This window comes from Dermacentor variabilis, chromosome 11 (genome assembly GCF_050947875.1).
Source record: "Dermacentor variabilis isolate Ectoservices chromosome 11, ASM5094787v1, whole genome shotgun sequence".
NCBI classification, from domain to species: domain Eukaryota; kingdom Metazoa; phylum Arthropoda; class Arachnida; order Ixodida; family Ixodidae; genus Dermacentor; species Dermacentor variabilis.
Window position 1 is genome coordinate 70,014,805 of NC_134578.1, and position 24,058 is coordinate 70,038,862.

Here is a 24,058-nt window from a genome sequence, read left to right on the forward strand (position 1 = left end):
ACCAAGGTGCCTGTGGTGGATATTCGTTTTCTTGAGGTGTTCGTAGTAGTATGGGGAAGTGATGGCTTCCGTAAGGGTTCTTTGTAACTTCCCATTCAAGTTCAGGCAGAATAGAAGGAGAAACTATGCTGAGATCGATTGAAGAAAAGGTTCTGTTTGCTAGAGAGTAATATGTGGGTTCCTTCTTATTCAAAAGGCACGCACCACAAGAAAAAAGGAACTGTTCAACAAGACGACCTCGCGCATCTATACGAGAGTCGCCCCACAGGGAGCTGTGCGCATTGAAGTCGCAACATAGGGTTCTGGCAGTTCATCTATAAAGGACTGAAATTCATGTTTAGTTAATTTGTAATGCGGGGGTATATAAAGCGAGCAAATAGTGATGAGTTTGTTTAGCAGAACAACTCGCACCACCACTGCTTCAAGGGGCGTTCGTAGCTGTAAAGGCTACGAACGCCCCTTGAATGAGTGAGAATCGCAACACCACCCGATGATGCGATGGCATCTTCGCGATCTTTGCGAAACGTAACATACGTACGGAGAAAGCTTGCGTGTCTGGATTTTAAATGTGTTTCCTGTAAACACAGCACTTTTGGATTATGTTTGTGGATGAGTTCTTGCAAATCATCAAAGTTTGTAAGGAGACCTCTAATGTACCATTGAATGATTTGTGTATCAATATTTAAAATAAATTGGTGCTGTGTTTACGGAAACGGACGGGATGCCTTAGATTACAGAACCCTTTCGAGGCCCTGTAATAGGGGTTTTGTTCTTTCTGGAGCGTTCGAGGGAGCCTCGCCGCTCCTTCGGCGCTTGGTGCACCTTGAGGATGGGTGTAGTGTTCATTGCCTCTTGTGAGGCGCCGGACACGTGCTCTTGCGAGCGGTAAGTTTTCAGAGGGAGTCCCGCCATGGAGGGCAAGACCCCTGCGCCCACCAGCCCGGAGGTCGATGGGGCTCCCAGAGGGATTTGGCTACGCCGGCCGTTGCCAGCGCAGGAAGGGACCTGGGAAGTTGAGGCAGCCTCGGCTGCGTCCACCTTCGGGGTCGATGGTTCCTTCTCCTCGGTTGACGGAGCAGCGCTAGCTGCAACCATCGCGGGGGCAGATGGCGTGACTGCCGACTCACTGCTTGTGGGTCGGACAGCTGCCGGAGGCCGTTGTGACGCTGCCCCCTGACGCGCCACTTCGGCAAAGCTTTTCTTTGGCAGGTATGCTACCCGCCTTCGTGCCTCTTTGAACGATATATTCTCTTACTTTTATGGTTACAATTTCTTTTTCCTTCTTCCAGGAGGGGCACGACCGTGAGTACGCGGCGTGATCCCCATCACAGTTTACACAGTGTAGAGAGTTCTTACATTTTTCAGTGGCGTGTTCAAGGGCACTGCATTTCGCACATGTTTGGCGGCCTCGGCAGCTCTGCGAGCTGTGGCCAAAACGTTGGCATTTGAAACATCTCAAGGGATTTGGCACATACGGTCTTACACGGAGCTTGATGTACCCGGCCTCGATTGATTCGGGCAGGACACTTGAATTGAAGGTGAGGATTAGGTGCTTGGTCGCAATTTCTTTACCCTAGCGTCTTATCTTGATTCTTTTGACATTTATGACATTTTGTTCACTGAAGCCCTCCAAGAGTTTAGCCTCAGTGAGCTCCAGCAAATCATCGTCCGAGACAACGCCGCGGGTGGTATTTATCGTGCGGTGCGGGGTTACTACTACTTGGGTCTCCCCAAATGATACTAGTTTTGGCAGTTTCTCAAATTGTTTCAGATCGCGGAGCTCCAAGAGGAGGTCACCGCTAGCCATCCTCGACACCTTATATCCTGGACCAAAAACGTCGGTAAGAGACTTAGATACAAGGAACGGGGAGATTGTTCGCACTTGTTTAGCTGGTTTTTCTGCGTGGATGACATGAAAACGAGGAAAATTGTGGACTTGTCGTCCGAAAAACTGAAAAACTTCTTCGGTGCGCCCTCGTTTCTGAGGGCGATCAGGTAATTTAGGAAAAGCATGTTCCATAAGTAATGTTGGGTTTTCGGCCGCGATGCCGACCACCCACCATGGAGCCCTACAGGGGGACGTGAGAGAAGTTCCTGCAAGGGAAACCCTGCCAACGCCAGCCGTACATCGCTGCTATAACGAAATACAGCATAACCAAGGCTGGCTAGCTACACAAGGTTAACCCTTGCCGCCGGGAAACTAGGAAGTGAGGAGAAGTGAAGAGGAGACAGGAAGGATGGAAAAGTGGGAGAGAAAGACGAAGATTGGAGAGGAGGACAGGAAAAGGCGACTGCCGATTTCCCCCGGGTGGGTCAGTCCGGGGGTGCCGTCTACGTGAAGCAGAGGCCAAAGAGGTGTGTTGCCTCCGCCGGGGGGCCTTAAAGGTCCGAACACCCGGCATCGGCTCAACCCCCAGGATCCCCCTTTCCCCGGACACGGCTTAGCCACGCACGGTTAGGCGCGGGAGGGTCCAACCCTCGTGTACTCGGATATGTGGTGTCGCAACACACCAAACGCCTGCTGACGCAGACGCCCCTGCGGGGGCACTGTTGGCGAATATACGAGGACGGCAATATTAAGTTCGTTTATTTATGCTATATATATATATATATATATATACTGCGAAATGCTTTGAAACTAACGATGCGGAAAGGACAAAATAAGGTATGTCGAAGACAAACGATCCAACAATCGCGTAGTTACCGTGAAACTCGAACAGTCAAAAATAGAACGTTTGAGAACGGTTATGTTGTTTTTCTTTGCCCTGGTTTGGTGCCATCTTGTGAGATTTTAGTGCTCTTTAGCGACATGGGGTCAATGACAGCTACAACAAAGTATACTTCTGCACATGCTTCGACAAAAATTACGTGCATCATTTTCTTCACGGCTACGGCCCCACTCGCTACTGAGATTAGTGCTACATAGATTGCTCACTGCGGTTCTGAAACCCTTAAAATCTTTGCCTTTTATATTTCAACCAAGCGAACAACCTCCGTATGCAGAAGTACGCTGCCGTAAGTAACTATTGATCGTAATCCTCAAAGTGAATTCCTAAATCTTTAAAGAGGCAAGTGTTTAAGTGTGGCATCGTTGCACATGAAAACGTAAGTGTAGGTCACTTATTGCTAGTTAGTGTGCGAGACATTGAGACTTAGCCAGGCCCAAATTTTGCTGCTATGCTAATTTTGCTGAATAATAAAATAAAACTGAGTAGATTTGAGTACTCAAAACGGGAAGCAGATAACTTACTTGAAAATTTTGACAAATATTCAGGATAAGCAGGAACTGATGTCCAAACAATAAAAACACTCTACTTACTTAATATCACTGCATTTTATAGTTTTCTGTAAGCTGACGTATCATGAACCAAAATTATCATACGTATGATGGACAAACGAATACACTAGCATGGATGAAAGAGATAGTTCATTGACTGCGATAACCAAAGTTAAAGGTCTACCGAATCAAAATAACTAATCGTTCATGATTGCCATGACAATATTTACAGCCCAATGTAAAAAGAAAAATATTATGTTTCCAATTCTTTAGTGCATGCTGATGTGCTAGGGCTCACTATTCATGCTTCTTACAGAGCGCTACCTCAGGACCTATCTATCTATCTCCGGTTAGCAACCGAAATTTTCGTCGCAAAGAACAAGGGGTCTGGTGCCTTCATTACTGCACGTTTTAAATGAAGATGCCTTTGCTGACTACAAGAATCTAGTTTCTGATTGGCACAACTAACCAGCCATGGTTGCGTACACGCTAAGCGTCCTCCTCCTGATTGCCATGACGCGGATTTAAATTCCAGGCGCCGCAGCTGGATCTTGATGGCAGCAGAATGCGCAAAAATTCGTGCACGATAATTTAGGTGAAGCTTTATGCGGGCGGTTGAAATATAGGGCGTTTTTAGCTTAACCGAATGTTCAAAATTGCTTTTTAATTTATTTGTTTTACGGCCCAAATCGTAGCAAGTGAGTTTCCAAGGCACATGGATTGGGAACAAATTCTGATAATGGGGCGCTGCTTTAGAAATATGCTCCGTCAAAATTGTGGTAAACATGCACTGCTGTTCCGCCTCTTCTTGTAAGAAAACGCCATTTTATGCATTGGAGCACAAAATAAACTGTAACGTCATTACATTTCGCCGGAAACACTGAAAATTAATATCTCGAAACTAGTGGAGTCCTGAGAATTTCCTTTAAGTGGATATGTCTTGCGAACTCACCGGCTACAATAATTGTTAGATTGAGGTATGTGCCATAAAGTAATCAAATAATGAATTAGCTTTATTAGGTTAACTGTTTAATTAAGGATTTGGATTTTTTGTACGAGTAGTGGCCGGCCCATCGAGTAAATAAATGAAAGCCTATTGTGCATTAACCGCCAAAGGAAATTTTTAGAATTTGGTGCCCCCAAAAAAGTTCACACAGAAACTCATCTGGAAGTTCTTTAACTAAGCGTAAGCATTGTGCCACTTGCACATCACACACGGAGCCCTGTGTCATTATCAATGCGATGAATCTTGATCCAAACAGTGTAAACCCTTACCGACCTTGATCGGTCGTTATCTTATCGGACGACATCCGACCCATAGTAACCCTTATCGGTAGGTATCAACCTTATCGCAATCGATCAGATCGTTATTAAACTTATATGTCCTTAGAAACCTTATAGGACATGATGGCACCCTCACCACCACCAACATTTTTTCTTTACGAATTTACTTCGTTTTATACGTTAATTCTCTTATAGCAATTCGTATTACACAACAGACAGACGGATGGACGGGTTTTCTCGTTGGGCAGGCATAGATATGCTTCCGCATTTAAAATACGCTGTAAATCCTCTAGCAACCACAGCTTACTTTGCGCTAAGCTGTTACTTCTAGAGAAACATGTAAGCGACATGGAAATAACAAAGTTATGAAATTAAAGAAAATTATAACACTAAAACTAACTTGTGGCAGTAACATGCTTATGAATACACGTACGTAATTGAAAATTTTATTACGCTTTTCGACTCACCTATACAGGTAAACTGGAATATGCCTTATCTTCGTTGTTCACAAAAATACCCTTCCTTATCGGTCAAAACATTTCTCACAGGAAAATTGTTCACAATTAAAATTTATGGGCATTATTCCTCATCGCCCACTGGAGTAGTAGAAGTTATTGCTTCAATTTTTATCTACAGGTAAATTGTGTTCAACGTTTCGATGGCTCATAATTTTCAAAAATTCACTTTCTTAAGTCACCGCTGCGCAACTTGAAATATGACGCTGTATTAGGTGCTAGGGTTCCGTCGTGGTGGTGTAGTGGCCTTGGCATTGCGATGCTAAGCCTGAAGGCATGGGATGAAATGTATGGCGCGGCGGTCGCAATTCGATGGGGGGCCAAATTCAAAAACGCCACTTGTCCCATCCAGTGTGGGCACATCAACGATCTCCTGACGGTCAAAATTAATCCGCAGCCTCACAATGAAAATTGTGGTTTGGCCACGCAAAACACAAAAAAATACATTCAATTCATGTGGCCGGCACAATTTAAATGGTGATTGATGCCTTTGGTGTTCATCTGCCGCCACAAATCTGAATAAATATTTCACAAAGGTGAGTTGATCCCCAAATCATCATTGTACCGCAAATAGCTGACCTCTGCAAAACCTAATAAATTTAAACAATTTTGTCCCGTATTTCTATTGAAATGCAAAATGCACCAGTCGTACCTGCGCAATTATTTAGGTATTTCCCTATGACGTTTAGTGACCTAGCTCCGTACGCCGTCGTTGAAAAAATTATTCCATAATTTACCGAAATCCAGATTCAAAAACCACCCTACACTTCCCTCGGAAGTACGAGAGGTCTAAGGAACAAAAACTAGAATAGGCCTTCTTCATCAGGAACACATCAGGAATAAAGTAACCCATAGAAGAACTTCAACAATGCTCTGATCTAAATGTGTGCTCCTTCTCGACACACTTTCAAAAGAAAAGGAGTATAACGCCTTTCTGATCGACGCTGTACTGCCAGCTTATTTCTGATGCTGAAGACTTTCTACAGCTCGGTAGATTACGTCCCTTAGATTGTGCACATGTTCTCCTCCCACCGGAGCCAAGCTGTATAACCACTCGCCTATGCTAAACCGTTTCGAGCATCGTTATTTTTCTCAGGCTGCACTTCCGCTGACTCAAATGATTTTCCCACAGTGCTACCGCGAAAAAAAATGCATCAATGCTTTTCAGAAAAGTGAGGTTTGTTTGTTGAACTACAATAAAAAGCACGGAAACAATTTTTTGTAAACGCATAATTATTTTTTTTCGAAATGAATTCAGGGCTTCTAAGTATCGAAACCTCAATCTAGTTACGATGCCGTAGAAGTGTCACTCGCAAGTAATTTTTGATACGTGTGTTTTTTTTCTCGTCCGTCTGGGTAATGTCAATTTTTACATTTCCTCCAATCAAGATGCCGCCGCCGTGGCTGAAATGGAATGCGTGACCTAAAACATAGAAGCGCCACGCTATGTCCACTAAGCTACCGCGGCTGGGGCGCATAATTTACCTAACGCCTGCAACGTTGCGATTTTGAAGAGCATGGACAGAAGTGAATTTTCTACGCTTTTGATTTGCTTCTACACAAACCGAAATAAAATTATTGCTTTGTGGAGATACGTTTTATATGTAGATGACAATTTCTTGAAGAACGCATTTTTGCTACCTTTGTTATCTTACAGATCGTATACGAACGGTGCGGTACATAGCTGACAAACGTTTTCAAGACCCTAGAGTTTCCACACAATACATTGAATGAGGCCAAAACCAAGAAGCGGCTGCGGCACGACCATTGAGCAGGCGATCAGACAAGAAGATTGCACCAAGCGTACGAAACTAAAAAAATTATTTTAATATTTTTCAAGGAGATGTAAGTAGCCACTGCGTAGATTAAGAGCTGTCTCTCTGATATCTACGTCGAATGAAATTATCTCGACATGTCTCGCAATCCAATCCTGGAAGGTTGTAATATATTACCAGATAAATTAAGACATGAGTATGATAGCACAACGCGATTTTATCTATGGTAATTTATTGTAGTAAACTATCGTCCTTGTGTGGCAAAATTTTCCTGCGAAATATTATTGAGATTCTGTCGTAGGAAGGAAGTTATATACGCTGCTATTTACCTTATTTGCGCCACACGACATTCCATCCAGCATGTTATGAAATGAACAAACAGTATTTTCTTCTTCGCTATATATGTAGTCTTCAGTTGTAGTCCCCGCAATGTTTGGAGCTTCGGTCTTTACACCGACTGAACTGCCTCGACCTTCAATGGGTAGTGTCACATTCCGGCAACATTCAATCTCACATTCCGGGACATACTCCGGCTGATGATATGCCAAAAAAACACGCACTTAATTGCAGAAATACACAATATATTATTTTATACTACATAAAATTATCCATCTCTCTGCGGCATCGGCTGCACCAGAATTTCTTACAATTGTTCGATAAATATGCTATGAAGAATACAAAAGAATGCAGAAATGTCTATGCTTATGCAGGCCGGGTGTCTCAGCTATCATGCGCCTAGATTTCAAAATACGTCAATTCCTCATAGCTGGATAGAATCAAGGTAATGTTTGTCGTCGCTGGGAGATAGGTTACTTGTTTTGCATTCTGTCTAATTACATAATTAGTCTTAAGTAATTACTCACCTTCCCAAATACTACACTTAGGTGAAGAGTGTCAACGACAAAATTGCAGCGCAACATGAAAAACTCCCAATACAGCTTTCTGTTGCTGAATACGCACTCCATCAAAAGTGTCTTTCTTATCCTCAAAGAAGCGCGCGAATGCACGCAATATTGTCGCGCGACTATCTGCTCTAGACCCCATGTATTGTGGCTTATTCGCATGCTAGTTTCATAAACTTTTTCTTTTAAAACGTTTCTGCATCGCAGACATTCTGAGCCCTAGGATATTGCCTAGGTTTCCCTTTAATTGCGTGCTACTCTCACTACAACTTTTTTACCTTGCATAGTCAAGATCACAGTTCACCTGGCATAATTAAAAACACTAACGTGCTTAGGATGGCAGCATCTGTACCTAAGTGCAGATCTGGTTATACATTGTTAATATTATTATTGTTGTTATTACTTCAGGGCCATTTCTTTCTCTTTCGACAAAAACCACCGCTTAAACGTATTTGCAACTTATATTCTAGAAATTTCAAGCATACAGCTAGTGTACTAATACTCCACGTGTGTTTGTTATACGTAAGGAAACTGACATCTTTATGTTTTCAATAGCAGAAAGCAAATACAAGAAAGTAAAAATAAATAAGAAACATGCTTAACCCGGCGTACAAAGGCAATACTGAATTAATAAAAACATAGAAACGCGACTCCTTTCAACCTTTGTTTAGCCCGTCCATTGTATATGAAAGAAGTGTGCTCTTAGCGTACGTGAGAAAATGGGTCTGATCTCTAGTACGACATGAAACTTACCATGGAAGCCTCTACATCTTCCGCATCAGGGTGCATCAGCTTACAAAAGGCTTCGTGAGTGATGTTCTCTCCTGGATAGAAGTTGTTCGTGAAATTTGCTGTTGCGTTGGTGTAAGTACACGACAGTGGTAGTTGGCTGCACAAGAGAAGAGTCAGGGCACTAAGCTGAAATAAACTTGGGTCTTTTGGCTCTATTTGAAATAGCTACAGGTAACCATTGTCACATATTATGCTTATAAGCTCAAACGGAGACGCTGTAGTTGAGCCGCATAATGTCCTGCACAATGATGGGTAAACAGAGAAATTATCCATTATGTACCTCTCTTCTATGCGTAATGTCTCGTTTCTTGCCATCGCGTGATCATCAATCTGTAGTAATAAAAGCTAGGGTGCTCAAAGAAATGACTGAGGAAAAATGTTTATTTACCTATCGAAATACCATATATTAATGATAAAACATAAGTGTGAACAACTATAACCATGGTTGGCTGTTTGCCAAAACTTACACGCATTTGCGGCATTTCCGCTAGTTGCAAAATTATTCGGTAAGCATTGAACACCTATCTGTAACAAACCACAATGTGTGTCACACAATTGCACTTGACGTATAAGGAGCTTGATATTTAAACCACAATGAACAGCCACAAATATCTACGCGCAGGTAGTTGTCTAAGGGGTAACTCCTCATAATTATCACCACATCAGCAATGTACTTTCAAATGTGTAGCGAGCGCTCATCCAATATAATGAAGCTATGTTCCTTCTTTGTGGTAATTGTGCGACGTATGAGATAATCAGTACACGCTGCACTTTATCTTGCTCTGAACTCATTTTTTCAACACCAACAAATCTTCACAGTGGACAGCACCAGCTTCTCGTTCACTATGGGGCTTAGAATGTTGCCTTCCCTCTCGTGGCCTCAAGAAAGGCATTTACAGACGCCGCCAATCTGAGTCGGTATGGCGCCGGGGTGTATGACAGCACAAAAAATTACCAAGCATCATGCCACGCGACGGCACATTGTACAGCGCATCACAGCACAATGCAGTACACCCAGCTCTTGGCTTGACATTGTTGCTGAACAGGACAATGTCATCGACAAACCGAAGGTCGCTGAGAAATTCGCCGTTGATCCTTACTACTAAGACTTCCCAGTTTCTTAAATGATATTGCGCGACACTAAAAAGCGACACGGATGGGAGAGAAGACCACACACCAAGCGCTTGGTGTGTCGTCTTCTCTCACGTCCGTGTCGTTTTTTAGTGTCGCGCAATATCATTTAAGTAATGGATTACCAACTTGCCCGGAATGCTGTGCCCAGTTTAATAGCTTGAATACTTCTTCCAAGCACGCAATGGATAGCATTGTAGAGATTGTCTCCTTGTCATACCTCTTTTTTTTTATAGGTATCTTCCTACTTTTCTTGGGGAGAATTAAGGTAGCTGTGGAATCTCTGTAGATACTTTCCAAGATATTTACGTAAGAGTCCTCTGCTCCTTCCTTACATGATGACTCTATGACTGCTGGTATCTGGACTGAACCAAATGCCTGTTCGTAATCTATGAAAGTCATATATAGAGTCTGCAGCCACTCTGTAGTTCCCACCGTAATGTGTCTTTTCTGCTTTGCAAAATCTAATCCAACCTTTAGTTATTTGATATCGTAAATGGTTCTTTTACTGCTGATAAGAATGCTCTCGAATTGTTTCCACTTTGATCTTAACCAACCTACGCTGCTTTATTTCAGCTCGTTGAACCTTTTCAGTGTCACTGACGCACCGATGCGTTTCCGCGTTTCTGTCCAGCCATGTCACTAATATAACCACGTGTTTTCCGCTCTCTACAATTGGATGCACGCGATCCGTGGTAGTCGTGCCATCTGTTGCATATATATTGAAGCATATTTTCTCATCTGTCCATGTTTGATCAGTTGGCGGTTTCATTAGCACGCTGTCGAACGTGCCCCTTTATGGGGCCTCTTGTTACAAGGGGTGACTTCCGGGCTTTGTATACCGCTACCCGAACGATTATGCGTTCAAATATTTGTGCCTTGGTGCAGGGAAACAACGTTTACCTGTTTCTTTCATTGGTCGTATGTCTCTAAAATATTTTGTTACCTCGACACGCCGGTTCAATCGCGGAAGCGGGTCCGTCATGCCAACATTAGGGTAGGAAATAAAAAGACGAATATAGGAATTCGGTAACGATACTAAGATTAGGTTTACTTTTACATGTGCGAGTTTTTTGTTCTTCTGCATAACTGAAAATATACCATTGTGTTGATTTGATAACATCCGAGGTAAAAAATGGCGCTGCGGCAGCGTCACTTAAAAAAGAGCCCGAAACTACAAGGGTTAGAAAACTTCCATTTTTGACATTGCCTCTACCACTTCCTGCTAATCGCCACGGTTTAGTGTGTGCAAGTTCGAAACATGCCACTACTGCTACCAGTAACTTGGTTAAGCCAAGACCAAAAATAGTGCGTGTATGCGCGTACTAAATTTCTTCTATTTGGCGTCCTTCTACCAATTGGCGTGAGGGCAGAATAGCTTCGACAAACGACGAACTTCACAAGCTATGATTAATATGGTGTCACATTCATGACAGGCCAGCCGGCGCCAACATCAGCTCGTACATCTGAACACTCAACAGGGCCGAGGAAATTAGATGCAAGGATCGCATTTGCTTATGAACACGTGATGCTTCGCAGTTACTGGAACCCGAGAGTCATGTTGGCAACCCTGATACACATTCTACGTATCTGATGTTTACTAGGACGCAAATGAAAATTGATAAATCTGTACTCAAATGTACTGTGACGCGTTCATAGCCTGCTGGTTATGTTTCGTACCCAAAATATAGAGGGAGTAAAAAAGAAATTCGGAGAACAAGAATGTGCTAGTCCAATACCGTAATGATGAGAAGCACATGCCAGAATCTGATACCTTTGGGCATCTCATTTACTTTGCTCATGTGCAAAAGTTGATGTATGGTCGAGGACATTACCTAGCGGTGTGAGCTCTTCGAGCACGCCATAACATGACACATCAAAGGACCATTCGCCGACTCCCTTACACAAATAGCCCCAGATATCTCTATCTCCCTCGTCGCTTCAGCCGAGCGGCCGACATCGAAAGCGTGCTGTGTTTGGCGTTTCACAACTGTGTTTTGCTCGGTTTCGTTTTATTTTCTTCTATGACGAACATCTGTGTGGGTTACATGCTGCACTGGAGGAAACCAACGCTGCGGCGCTGATCTTTAGGCGACAGAACTCCCATTTTGCATTCGTTGGATTGGTCTGTTTTGGCTACAATCTGACCAATGCTCATACTTGCGCCCACCCTCCGAATAGAATTGCTATTGTTCAATTTCCGCGGGCTACTGACAAAATAGATATCGACAGGTTCCTAGACCTCTGAGACAAATATATGGCAATTGGGAAGGGCTTACCACAAGTTTAAAAGGCCTTAAATTGCCTCACGATGGCGGCAGAACTGTCTGAACTTAGAACACTTCAAAAAGAACCCTTTAAAGAGCTTCAACAACATTTAAATTCTCCCGCAGTTCTGCATTTTGAAAGCGACGGCCAAACTGAGATCTACGGCGATGCAAGCTGCATTACGAAACGCCCTCTAAAATGCCATCACCTGTGGTAGCTGTTCTTTGTCAATAGCAGACTTGAGCTATTTTGTGACACAGAATAACTGGCTTGCTTGCATTTAGGCGACATCAAACTCATCATTGATCGGGACGAGCTGTGTTTGTTAGAGAAAGCATAAGACGCCTAAGGCCATATTTCAGGCTTGAGCCTTTCACTCAAGGAATTCTATGCGAACGTTGAGCAAAACTGCGTCGGAAACGGTGTGCGCAGACCACCTTTATTGTGCTCTCACAGGCCCGGCACGTCTGGAGTAGGTTGACAATGCCGGTGGTACTTTTCTCGAATACCTTGAAGGCACGGCATTTCTGGGCCGACTGTGTGCCGAAGCAATTTATGTTTGTTCTATATGCAAGACATTGTTCCGTTAAGTGGAAATTATGCATGAGTTTGTGGCAGCCACCTTTTCTTTCTATAATCGCTGCCTCGGAGTGAAATTTCAAAGGTACTGTAGGACGTACTGACAGCATGACAACTCTATGTATTTTGTACACTTACAAAATCCTGCAAAATATACAACTTGCCACGCCCAATATCTAACGTCACGCAATGCCTCAACTCGTGCCGATACAGATGGCGACAAAAAATTTAACTAACCATCCCTGCTGGACTTCTCGCAACCGTCAATGCGTGGTAACTACCAATAAAATATATAAGAATAACATACTAGGAGAATTTCAATGTATACAGCCTGCAAGAAATGGATCATAGTAGTGACTATTTTGATCATTTTGCGGAAACTAAAGCGCTGCTCAAGGCTAGGGTGAGCGTAAGTCCAAGAGTTCTTTGTGGACAATAGTGGTCAACAACAAAGAGTAGGCGTGTTCATCACTGACAGTGGTCTTTATGGCCGAACTGTGAGAGACTCCTCCTCAACATCCCTTCCCGTTAACATAGAATCACTGCCTTCCGCCGTTAGAGCAAGGTTCTGACAGCGGGCTTGAAGAAGACCCTCGCTGACTGTTAGCGAAATGCGTGCACGTAAAACCGAAAATGTGGGATGCTGTTGTTGAGTATACATGAAACGTTTGCCTATTCGGCATGACAGGTAGAGAAAAGAAAGGCTGATGAGGCTGATAAAATTGAAATACGTTGAAGGGTGGGAACACAGACATAGAATGGCAGAAGGAAGAGACAGACAAATACGCCACTCACAACTTATATGTTCTCGACATGGCTGAAATTATTAATTGCCTATTTATTGCGCAAGCGCGGAAAAGCGCAAACTGGTTTTGTCATAAGCAGCACTCGCGATGAGAATAATAAAACAAATATGGGCTTTTTCGCCATGTTGACACTTGTTCACGCTGACTATGAAAAATAACCTCATGAGGCTTGACACGACCACTCACACGTTACAAAACACAGCACGGTGGTCGTAAAGATATCGCGTAGGCACTTTCATCGGGTAGATTTTAGTATTGCAAGTGCGGATTCCACGTTACTCAAAAATTGTTCTCCGCAATTGAAAACCTTGCCTCCAACTTGTAACGAGGGTTAGCAACGCAAGTAAAACAATGACTTGTGGTGTATTTCGCATTCCAGTCGGGTCTTCAGAAAAACATTCTACGAACAACTGCCAAGATAGTTATCAACGAATCCTTTAACCGAAAGTAGGTGTAATGAACCGAATAAAATTTCATAATTTTATTGCCAGGACTGTCATTTGATAAATGTGTACGCAGGTGTCGACGCTATTGTATTATTGACATTTGAATTTAATAACATTCTTTCCGATAGTAAATGCACACATCCACAAGGTTTGGCGGACCATCAGTCCCGATTCTCCAATTGATAATGTTCTGTGATGACGCAGGGAGCAACAAGTGAAAAACTATAAAGAGATTCACTCGAAATGAGCAGATATTGTGTCTTGAATATCAGCAGTGGCGTAAGGGACATAGAGAGCTATCGGTTTAGAGGTCACGCGACTTTTTTTAACATGCTGAACACTCGAACAGAAGAATACATCTCAAACACCGGTTTGAAAAATTCAGGATTACATTTAATAAAATCAAGGACTTACTTCATATTTTAGACCAGGCTCTACCAAGCTTACCAACGTTATCAATAATTTTAGAAGCGAAGGCAAGAACATGCAACAAGATGTGCATCTCAACAGGATGGTGTGTAATATACCTGAAGGGCATTTTCCTGGCTAGACTTCCACGACATCTGCTATAGTCGCGATGCTCAACCAGCAATGATTCACTGCACTGCAATTTCACTCGATAGGACAGTTATTCAGTGGTACGCGCCGTGGTTGTTCAGTGGCTATGGTGTTAGGCTGCTGAGCACGAGGTCGCGGGATCGAATCCCGGCCTCGGTGGTCGCATTTCCCTGGCGGCGAAATGCGAAAACACACGTGTACTTAGATTTAGGTGCACGTTAAAGCACCCCAGGTAGCCTAAATTTCCGGAGTCCTCCACTACGGCGTGCCTCATAATCATACAGTGGTTTTGGCACGTAAAACCCCATAATCTAATCTATTCAGTGGTGCAGTCTAACACGCAGAGTAGACCCATTGTGTCCTAAGCCACCAATTTTAAATGTAACCCTGCCAAATGTAAGTGCATCAAAAAAGACTGAAAAATTATAAAAATCCCAATGGATAATTGGGAACGCAAGAATTTTCTGAAGTATACTTCTATTTCGCTATTCTTGTTGCACGATACGAGTTTCTGCGGTGGTTATTGAAGTTCATTGTACAAAAGCCAAATAATTATTCCCAAAAGAAAGCAAACCACACCAAATTCAGGGCTTTGGTGAAAATAAAATTTGAGCTTTTTAGAGTACCAGTACGGCAATCATGCTTCAATGCAAAGTGGCGATAAAGATTTAGTGACGCCTAAAATCATCTAAAACATGCGCTTCAGTTATCGGCATCGTTAAAGCAAATAATTACACAGATGGCCACTTGCAGTCGTGTTGAAAAATGCTGCTTGCATATGCCCGGGTAGCAAAACAATGAAAGCAATCGCAAGATTTAGTGTTGCACTGAATGTACGAATATTGATGATGAATTTGTTGTTTTATGGCGCAAGGGCCAATTATGACCAAAGAGAGCCAGGTCAGTGTTTATGGGATTGCAGTGGGTAGATGAATTCCGTGAGTGGTTGTGACGTAGCTGTAAAGGGCCTCAAAGCAATCTCTGTAAGGTGCATAAAAGCTATATGTAATAAAATTATGGCAATGACTAGTGAGTACTACTAAGACCACAAAAGATGCATTATGACAGAATGAGGCTATTAAAAAAAACACGAAGGTAAACGTTTGCAAGAAGCACTACTGCCTAAGAGAGCCCTTGGAACAAAAGGGCCTGAAGGCATGTGCTATACAAAAATATGTTATCGCAGCGGCATCCTCTGGAGAAAGGATGTGCTACAAATTCGTAGGGCTAACAACATGTAAGACATCATTGTTTAGGAAATTTAGGACTGCTCCGGTGTCAAACAACGGTTCTTTAACAAGAAACATTACAGGATGAAGGGGTATGTGCTGCCGGTATGCTAGCGGAAAGTGTTTCTTTCTCTCTCTTTCGGCTTCCCGACACTCCAGGAGAGCGTGGAGGACGGGGAACCTTTCACCGCATCTACCGAAGGATGGTGGTTCATTTCCAGTTAGCAGAAAACTATGTGTGGCATATGTGTGTTCTATTTTAAAACGACAGAATAGGACATCTGCCCGTCATGTTTTTGTTGCGGAGGGCCAATAACCTATTTTCGGTTTAATCAAGTGAAGCTTATTATTTGTTTCAGCATCCCATAAGCACTGCCTGTGGCTTCTGAGTTTCTTTCGGTTGAAAGACTTTAGATCTAAGGCAGGTAGTGCAGTGGTAGGATGGATATCTTGTGATGCAATTGATGTGGCTGTTTGGTCAGCCAGCATGTTACCCTCAATGCCCCTGTGTCCAGGTACCCAACATATTATGACTTGCTGCTGAGACATGTAAGATGTGCAAATGACGGAATAAAGTTCGGTAAGTACAGGGTTTCGATGATTGCGGAGGAACATTAGGGCTTTTACGACGCTTAGAGAGTACGTGTATATAATGGCGTTGTGCAAATTTGCTCTCTTGATTTGTTTAACAGCACATATAATTGCATAAACTTCCGCAGTGAATATGCTTGTTTCCGGATGCAGTCCATCGGACTGGGAGAAGGATGGTCCGATTGCAGCATAAAACACGCCGGCATGCGACTTAGAAGCGTCAGTGTAAAATTCTCTGCACGAGTACTTAGAATGAAGTTCCAAGAAATGCACTCGAATATGTGCCTCTGGGGCGTGTTTCGTCACCTCTACGAATGATATATCGCATTCTATGGGCTTCCACTGCCATGGCGACAATGGCTTAGCTGGGGCCATCAGGTTTTGCTGTAGAATTGGGACTTGCATATTCTCAGCGAGCTTTCTATTGCGCAGAGAGAATGGTTCTGTAGCTGCAGGTCGATTATTCAAGAGCATTGCAGATGCCACGTCGTTTATGCGCACATAACAGGGATGGTCGCGGTTTGCGTTCATGTTTAGAAAGTACATGAAACGAGTATGACCTCTGAAGATGAAGCGACCACTCATTAGCTTCAGCGTAGAGACTTTCTACGGGGCTTGTCCTGAAGGGACCGGTCGCCAAGCGGATACCTAAGTGGTGAACAGAGTCAAGCATCTTCAAAGAACTTGGGCTGGCAGATTGATATACTATGGCCCCATAATCTAACCGTGTGCGTATAAGACTTTTGAACAGGTTCATCAGACACTTCCTGTCGCTGTCCATTGTTGTATGTGATAAAAGTTTAGGAAGGTTCATTGTTTTTAGACATTTTTGTTTCAGGTGCTTTAAGTGTGGAATGAAGGTCAGTTTATAATCTAATATGATTCCTAAAAATTTGTGTTGTTTGATAACTGGTATGCGCTGTCGATGTAGTTCTACAGTGGGCTCTGCAAATAATCCTCTTTTTCGTGTGAAAACGACACATGAGCTTCTAACAGGATTCAGTTTAAAGCCGTTTTCTTCTTCCCATTTATACACTTTGTTCAAGCCAAGCTGGACATGTCGCTCACAAATAGAAAGGTTACATGACTTGAAGCCTTATTGTACGTCATCTACGTATATCGAATAAAACATGCTCTGCGGTATAGATAAGCGCAAGGAATTCATTTTGATTATAAAAAGGGTACGCGGTGACAACGTGCAGGTGAGACAAAGCACCTAAGGACACTTCCATTGCGCCGAAGAAACGGTGCCCTGGCAGCCATTAGGGTGACGGAGAATGGGGGCGCGATTAGCACTGCCGCAAACATCAAAGGCATTGCACTTCAGTCGTGTACCGTCAGCATTCGAAGCGTCAGACCTCAGCAGGCATAATGAAGTAGAAGGGACGCTTCTGTGCACCAGGAGCTCTTGTAAGTGTGCGCACAGCGTTCGTGCAAACAGCACAAGGTTGGACGATCAATTGCAATACCGATTGAGCGGAGAGGAAGGGCTGTGTCGAAGAAACGTGTCTCCCATGCGTTTTGCAGTTAGCTTTTTTTTTTTGCAAGCAAACCCTGAGTGCCCTCCCATCATTAGAGATTTTCAAACTTACATTGCCAAGCTGTGCTTGCACGGCCGGCATCAAAACAACACGGTGCAGGCAACGGCGGTGGCACCAACGGCGGTCCGACTGCGAGAACGCTCCTTGATTGCATATGTCAATATTACCGAAACAATTGCGTGGGAGCACAGAAAAGTTTACGCGGCCGCCCACAAAATAAGGCCCCGTGTTAAGAGAAAGTTCTTAATAAATGTTTACAAAGCAGAGACCAGTCGACCTTGATGCTGCACCTATGACTGATTTTCGACTCATATTATTATTAAGCACTGGTATTATAATGATGTTCGATATATTACGACAGCTGCACAATATGGATGACCATTTACGAATGAAAAGCTTTGTGCACTCGGCTCGTTTTGCCCGAACATGCATCACTGGCCACCATGAGCGATTGATATTTGGAAGTTATGGAAGTCTGAAAGGATACTCTGAGAAATTGTTTTCTTCAAAATATTGTTGTCAGAACAACACAGAACCTTTCTTCTGGTTATTATTCCATGATTCATTACACTTAAATTGCGTTGCCAGTTTTCAGTGCTATGAATTCTTGTTGCAAATGTAAACACGCATACATTATGGCATTACATTACGATGTGAACTTCGACTGCGAAAATTTGTTTTCTTACTTGACTAAACGACGTATCTGTTCTTTACTGCAATTCGAAAGCCTCGACTTGTTTTGCATGCCTTTGTTTATGCCGGTCATTAGGTGTCCGTATATCGCAGGACAATCCTCGGCACCCGGACATCCATCATGATCGCTGCCTAGTCTGTAAAATATTTTCCATTTGGTTGGACAGTATCAGGAACACAATCACAAGAGGTGCGTAGAACGACATGTGCATGCTGCAGAGTTCTTACGAGCACTAGGGTAGACATGATGTAATATAATGCACGTGCTACATTTACTCATGAATTAGAAAGCATAGATGCGTCACCCGTATGATAGCTAGTGTAGTTCCTACAGTATAATTTCGTGATCGTGCTTGCTACCTATTGGTACTATAGGGCCGTCTGCTTTGAAGAGGTTGTTTGGGCACTAGGCTAAAGAAATTACCCTCCTATCGGTGCTGCCTGAAACTTGCCTGGGCCGCTGAGGCCCTCCACAATCGCACATGTTTGGGGCTCCATGTTTGGCTCCATCTCATGCGCTTGCGTTCTCTAGGAAGACAGGCGCTTTGCTCGTGTTCAAAAAATAGTTGTCTTTTGCTGCCTCCGTCTCTTTGCGCCCTTTCTGGAACCCAAGTGTGCACTTGAGCGCCATAACCGAAGCAGTTTGAAATATCTGCAAGAAATTATGCACCTGTGCACTGATAACTACTGATGAGCTGCAGTTTGAATTTGATGGAATATATCCAACTGCGGTACCAAAATAAAAACAATTTATTACGGCATAGTGTAATACAATATAATTGACGGTCTCCTGTGTTTCCTTAGTCTACGTCCATGATAGTTCTGTATTGATAACATAATCTCACATTAAATTTCAAGTAAACGTTAAAAAATAGGTAATCTTATATGCACAGTTCAACGTGGTTTTTCAATAACAAACAATATTGAGGAGATTTCTAATGAAGCTGGGGCATTTATTTCCAGACATGTGCACCGACAAATGATAGGGAACCTTCACCCTAAACATTTTGAAGTTCGGGTAACTTGAACTTGTTATGTTCAGTCTGCCTAGTATATCTTGTAGGCATACGAAACATTGATCAGAAACCTTGATTGTGCATGGATAGCATTTCTTGGATTAGTAAAGCTACTGTATCCTCCAGAACTTGGATAATTTAATTATGTTTAAGCGTGCGAAAAGCTGTTCAGGGGTCGCGTCCTGATTGTACACATCCACATACATAAACCATAGGTTTGTGAATATTCATTAGAGAATCAAAGAATGAAGCATAAGCCAAATCCCATGATACTATGAAATATCGTAAACACAATATTTTTTTAAAGTTATTGCAACCTAGGTGAGCGCGTTTAAGGATGAAAATAATCGTGTGGCTGTAAAAGTTATAACATTGCAAACAATTTTATTGCTGTAGCAATTATATCGACACTTCAGGCGCATTTCTGCCGTCGACGTCGACCCCGTCGCCGTGGGGTCCCGTATTAAGTACAAGAATGATAGAATCGTTACCGCGCGCCGTATGCTGTAATCGCGAGTGAAAGCGTGCGAAGGTGAGGCGGCGAACTCGGCTCACAATCTGGCCTGTACGAGCCAAGAAGGCAGGCCAGAAACACGCCCTCTCCTTCACGTGCGAGACATTGGGGTGAGGCGAGGGGGGGGGGGGGTTGGAGGCGTTCTTCTCCGGTGGCTGCTGCTTACGGCGGGTCCGTGTGGGCGCCGTATCTTGAAAGCGGTCTGTGTCGTGGCCAAAATGCGCGCGCGCGCGGGCCTCACCTTCAAAGCGATCTGCGATGTTTGCAGATGCGGAGAGCCGGTACCTTTCGCATGCGCTGTGCTTTCGAAGTTTCGTTCGCGTTGAAGCGACAGATGCACGAAGGTCAATTCGATAGCTGCTGCTTCCGCGATTCCTCACTCCAGCATTTTGACAGCGAGTTTTCGCACTCATCGAGCGAGATGTGTGCACCTTAACCTGTGCCCGCTTGACACCGTGCATGTTAACTTTGTTATATACGTTGGCGGGCTAGTTGGCCTGAATCTATGACAGAATGTGTAAGCGCGACTGAACGAGGACGCAGAAAAAAAAAACAGACACACATAGACAACGCTATCTCCGTGTCTGTTTCTTTCTACGTCCTCATTTCGTCATGCTTACTCTTTATGTCCTTCGTAATTTTGTTAGTAAGCGAATGTTTACAAGATTATACGGCCAATAAAGCTACTATCCTTAATTCATATTGTTGTCTGACATTGTGCTATGGCAATCGGTACTTCCCTATTGGGGCGAAACTGGAACTTCCTTTTGGAACCTATTTAAGAATATCTGGCATGCTCATAACCCCGTAGGAACCGTAGCGCTTCTACAGCCCGTTCTCTCCCCACTTCAAACGCCCTACTTCGTTGTCTACGTTGGAAAAGTGGACCCAACCAGATCGACGACACAAGCGATTACACAAATGGGACCAAGAAATGAGATTTCGTATGCCTCACAAGTTCAAAAGAAACCACACGAGCATGGTGCACCGGATTCGCCTTGGTGTCGCATTCACCAACCGTTATAGAAATATGATAGGTGCCAGTGATACTAGCCCAAACTGTCAATGCTGTGAGGTGCCAGAAACACTTGAACATATATTTTGCGTGCGTCCCGCGTAGGCGCACGAACGACAGCAACTTGTCTCTTCGATAGCAAAGATCCATGAGAGACCGCTATCGGACGAGTTTCTTTTAGGTCCTTGGCGTAATGGAACCAGCGCAGCCCTGGTAACAAGAGCCGCTATAGCTTTTCTCCAAGCCACTGGGCTGGACGCACGCCTTTAGAGATCCCACAACTCTGTGAATTTGTATATACGCATCTCTTCCTTATACCATCATCATTCATCAGCCCTTTCCCTCCCCGTACCTTTTCCCCAGTGTAGAGTAGCAGGCCAGAGCAAGTTATAGCTCAGGCCGACCTCTCTGCCTTTCTGTAAAGAAATTTCTCTCTCTCTCTCTCTCTCCCCACTTTGCTTCTCATCCACTGGAAGTGCTCGAGGTTGCAGAACGCCCGCCCCAAGTCGCGAGTAGAAATCGGCCATTCGCCAACGAATTCCGCAGCGCTACAGCATGAGAAAAACATTTTACATTTTGTATAGAAATAAGTAAACACCAGACTATGTGTGAGATGTGAGAATAAGGTGAAGCCAACAAATGCGGCGAGTGCCAGGTAGCAGTGCAAAGAATACGCTCTCTGATGCGCGTCCATCCCGGCTTCTGTGGACAAACATACTGCCAAGGTACGCCTCCCTGTACGACACGACTCACTCAAAATTTACCTCCGATTACATCATGCGTGGACCGACACCGGCACCACCTCCGCGCGCGATCCATGTATCGTTAAATGTTGCTTATTTTGTCCTCACGACTATAATAAGTCAAAGCGCGCCACATTTATCCAGACATTAAAAACCTTACATTCTTTATCAATGACGCAGCTAGTGGGCATCCTATGCTTTAATTTTGCAATCGCGCTCGCTCCCTTATTCGTGTTAGGCCCATTGTTGCGAAACATGGCGGGCATGAATTCTCGTCCCTCTATCTGGCTGCGCGATCCTTTTTATGCCATTTCTGAGGTCTACTTGCCGAACGCGAGGGGGCACCATAGTTGAGCAAGCGTAATTTCTTTGCACACAATTGCAGGCTTGCGCGCTTTATAACTTCTGATGAAGACAGGTTTGTTTGGCAGATAATATTTACTATGGGCAAGTGGGCTGCTTCAAACGCCATCCCTTCTGCTCGGATCGACAAAAGTACAGCATTATATGGATGTCTGAATGCCAAACGAAAGGATGCATTCTGCTCCGATTGCAGCATGCATGGCGAATTTATGAAAAGCGGCATTTGAGGACGCAGCGCGTGCGTGATCGAGGAACGGGTTCAATTTCCCCCTCCAACCCCCATGACAATAAGGCAACGCGTGTGGGTAGCTAGTACGTTAGCCCATATATAATCGATTGCAGCATTACGTGTATTCTGCGAAATCCGTTTTAGCAGGCAACATCCTCTGGCCGATTTTGAAAGCGCTTCGAGTCAAAAAAGGAACTCCGCTACCAAATAAAAGTAAAAACCAAATCTCATTTTAAAACAATGCAAAATAATACATGCAAGTCACAAACTCCGTTTCCATGGATTGACGCTTTTTTTTCGTAGCGCAGATATTGCCCCGCGAGTTTCGTTCACATTCTCGGTCATCCTGATCTAGTCGGCAGCTTTGCAATCGTGTTCTTGCTGTCACGTGAGAAAGCACTGGCTATCGGATAATTGAAATAACAAGAAAGGCGGACTCACAGTACATGTCCCTAGGTGTTTGTGTCACGCCCACTAGTTTGCCTGGTCACGACGAGCACATATTGAAAAGGTAGTGACGTAGTCTAAAAGCGGCCAAATGCAAACAAAATACTTGGTTTCTAAATCAGGTAACCACACTGTTAACGGTCAATTAGACCAACTTGTGTTGTGTCTTTCAGCTGATATAGCTGTATCAGCTCAAAGAAACAGGTTTCCCTAATTGACTGTTTACACTTCATTTTCTTTCCAGCCTGCTTGTTTGCATGTGTTTGCGATTAAAGTAAAACAATAACAGGATTAGCGCTGGTAGCCTATCATAGACTGTCCTTGCTATGGTCAGCAAAGAGCTACGCTCGGTCACGTACACGCGACACCGCTACTCAGCATATCTACGCATAACATGAAGATGGGCAGCGGGCGTACGTTTACTGTAGTCATTGGTAGCAGTGTTACTGCATTAAAGGCCATCACATTCACTGCTAATCATGAACTATGGAATCGCGGTGCGCCCTCAAAGGCATCCTGTGGGCCCTCGTCCCCTTCCCTGGAATAGTCACGCTTATACTCCGAATCTGCAAATAAAGCCACGAAGCCCTGTTATTTTCGACCTGTCTCGACGAGGAAGACAAAGATGTGGTTGACGACCTATCGACGCCTTATATTCTTCCACTTGCGGGGAACCCGGCTCCCTTCATCGTAAATTTCGCTATGACTGGCTCTTCGCACCTTCGCTATCGAAATCCATGTCATCCGCTGGCCAGTGAATTCATTTTTTTTACTACTGCAACAAATAATGCATCAGCCACACACGCATTTGCTCTCTGACGTACACTTCGGTCTTCCTATACCTCAAGTTATGAGCAAAACGAGAACAACGTAACAGCGATAGCCAACGTTCTGACAAGTGTGGCTGTCTTTTTGAAGGACTTGAAAAAGACAAGTCGAGTTGTCGAAACGTTAGCCTCGGCTTTTACCTTGTTTTCGTATTGCTCATCGTCTTGAATTTGCATCTCCCGCCTTCCCCGTGTTTCCTCTGTATTCCTTAAAATGCAATCGCACATTTGGATTTCACCTACCCGTTCCTCTGCCATTAGATCCGTGTTGCTACCTTTGTAATCTGCGTTGCTCTCACGGGTTAGCCGTAGCAGAACGCACTGGTGATGTCATCACTGTCTTCATGCAGCTTGAATATATATTGACAAATGTATCTGACAAGTTGTCCGCAGCACCGTAACATAATCATAAATGTGCACTAACTACCCCACTCATCGCTCTACTAAACCACTGATAACTTTATCAATGAATGCGCAATTAGAATCTCTTATACTGGCAAAGTAGACAACCTTAATA

The 24,058-nt window shown here is 43.8% G+C and overlaps 1 protein-coding gene across 1 annotated transcript in view; it reads right to left on the reverse strand.

Annotated features, from left to right (window-relative positions):
• LOC142563123 (venom metalloproteinase antarease TserMP_A-like) overlaps positions 1 to 24,058 on the reverse strand; it is an 81,232-nt gene that overhangs the window by 5,076 nt on the left and 52,098 nt on the right. Inside the window, exons 11-13 of the mRNA XM_075673666.1 lie at positions 18,381 to 18,524; positions 8,507 to 8,642; positions 7,181 to 7,384 (exon numbers count right to left, since the gene is read on the reverse strand). Of these exons, the coding sequence (XP_075529781.1) occupies positions 7,181 to 7,384; positions 8,507 to 8,642; positions 18,381 to 18,524 (484 nt within the window). The remainder of the gene's footprint in view (positions 1 to 7,180; positions 7,385 to 8,506; positions 8,643 to 18,380; positions 18,525 to 24,058) is intronic.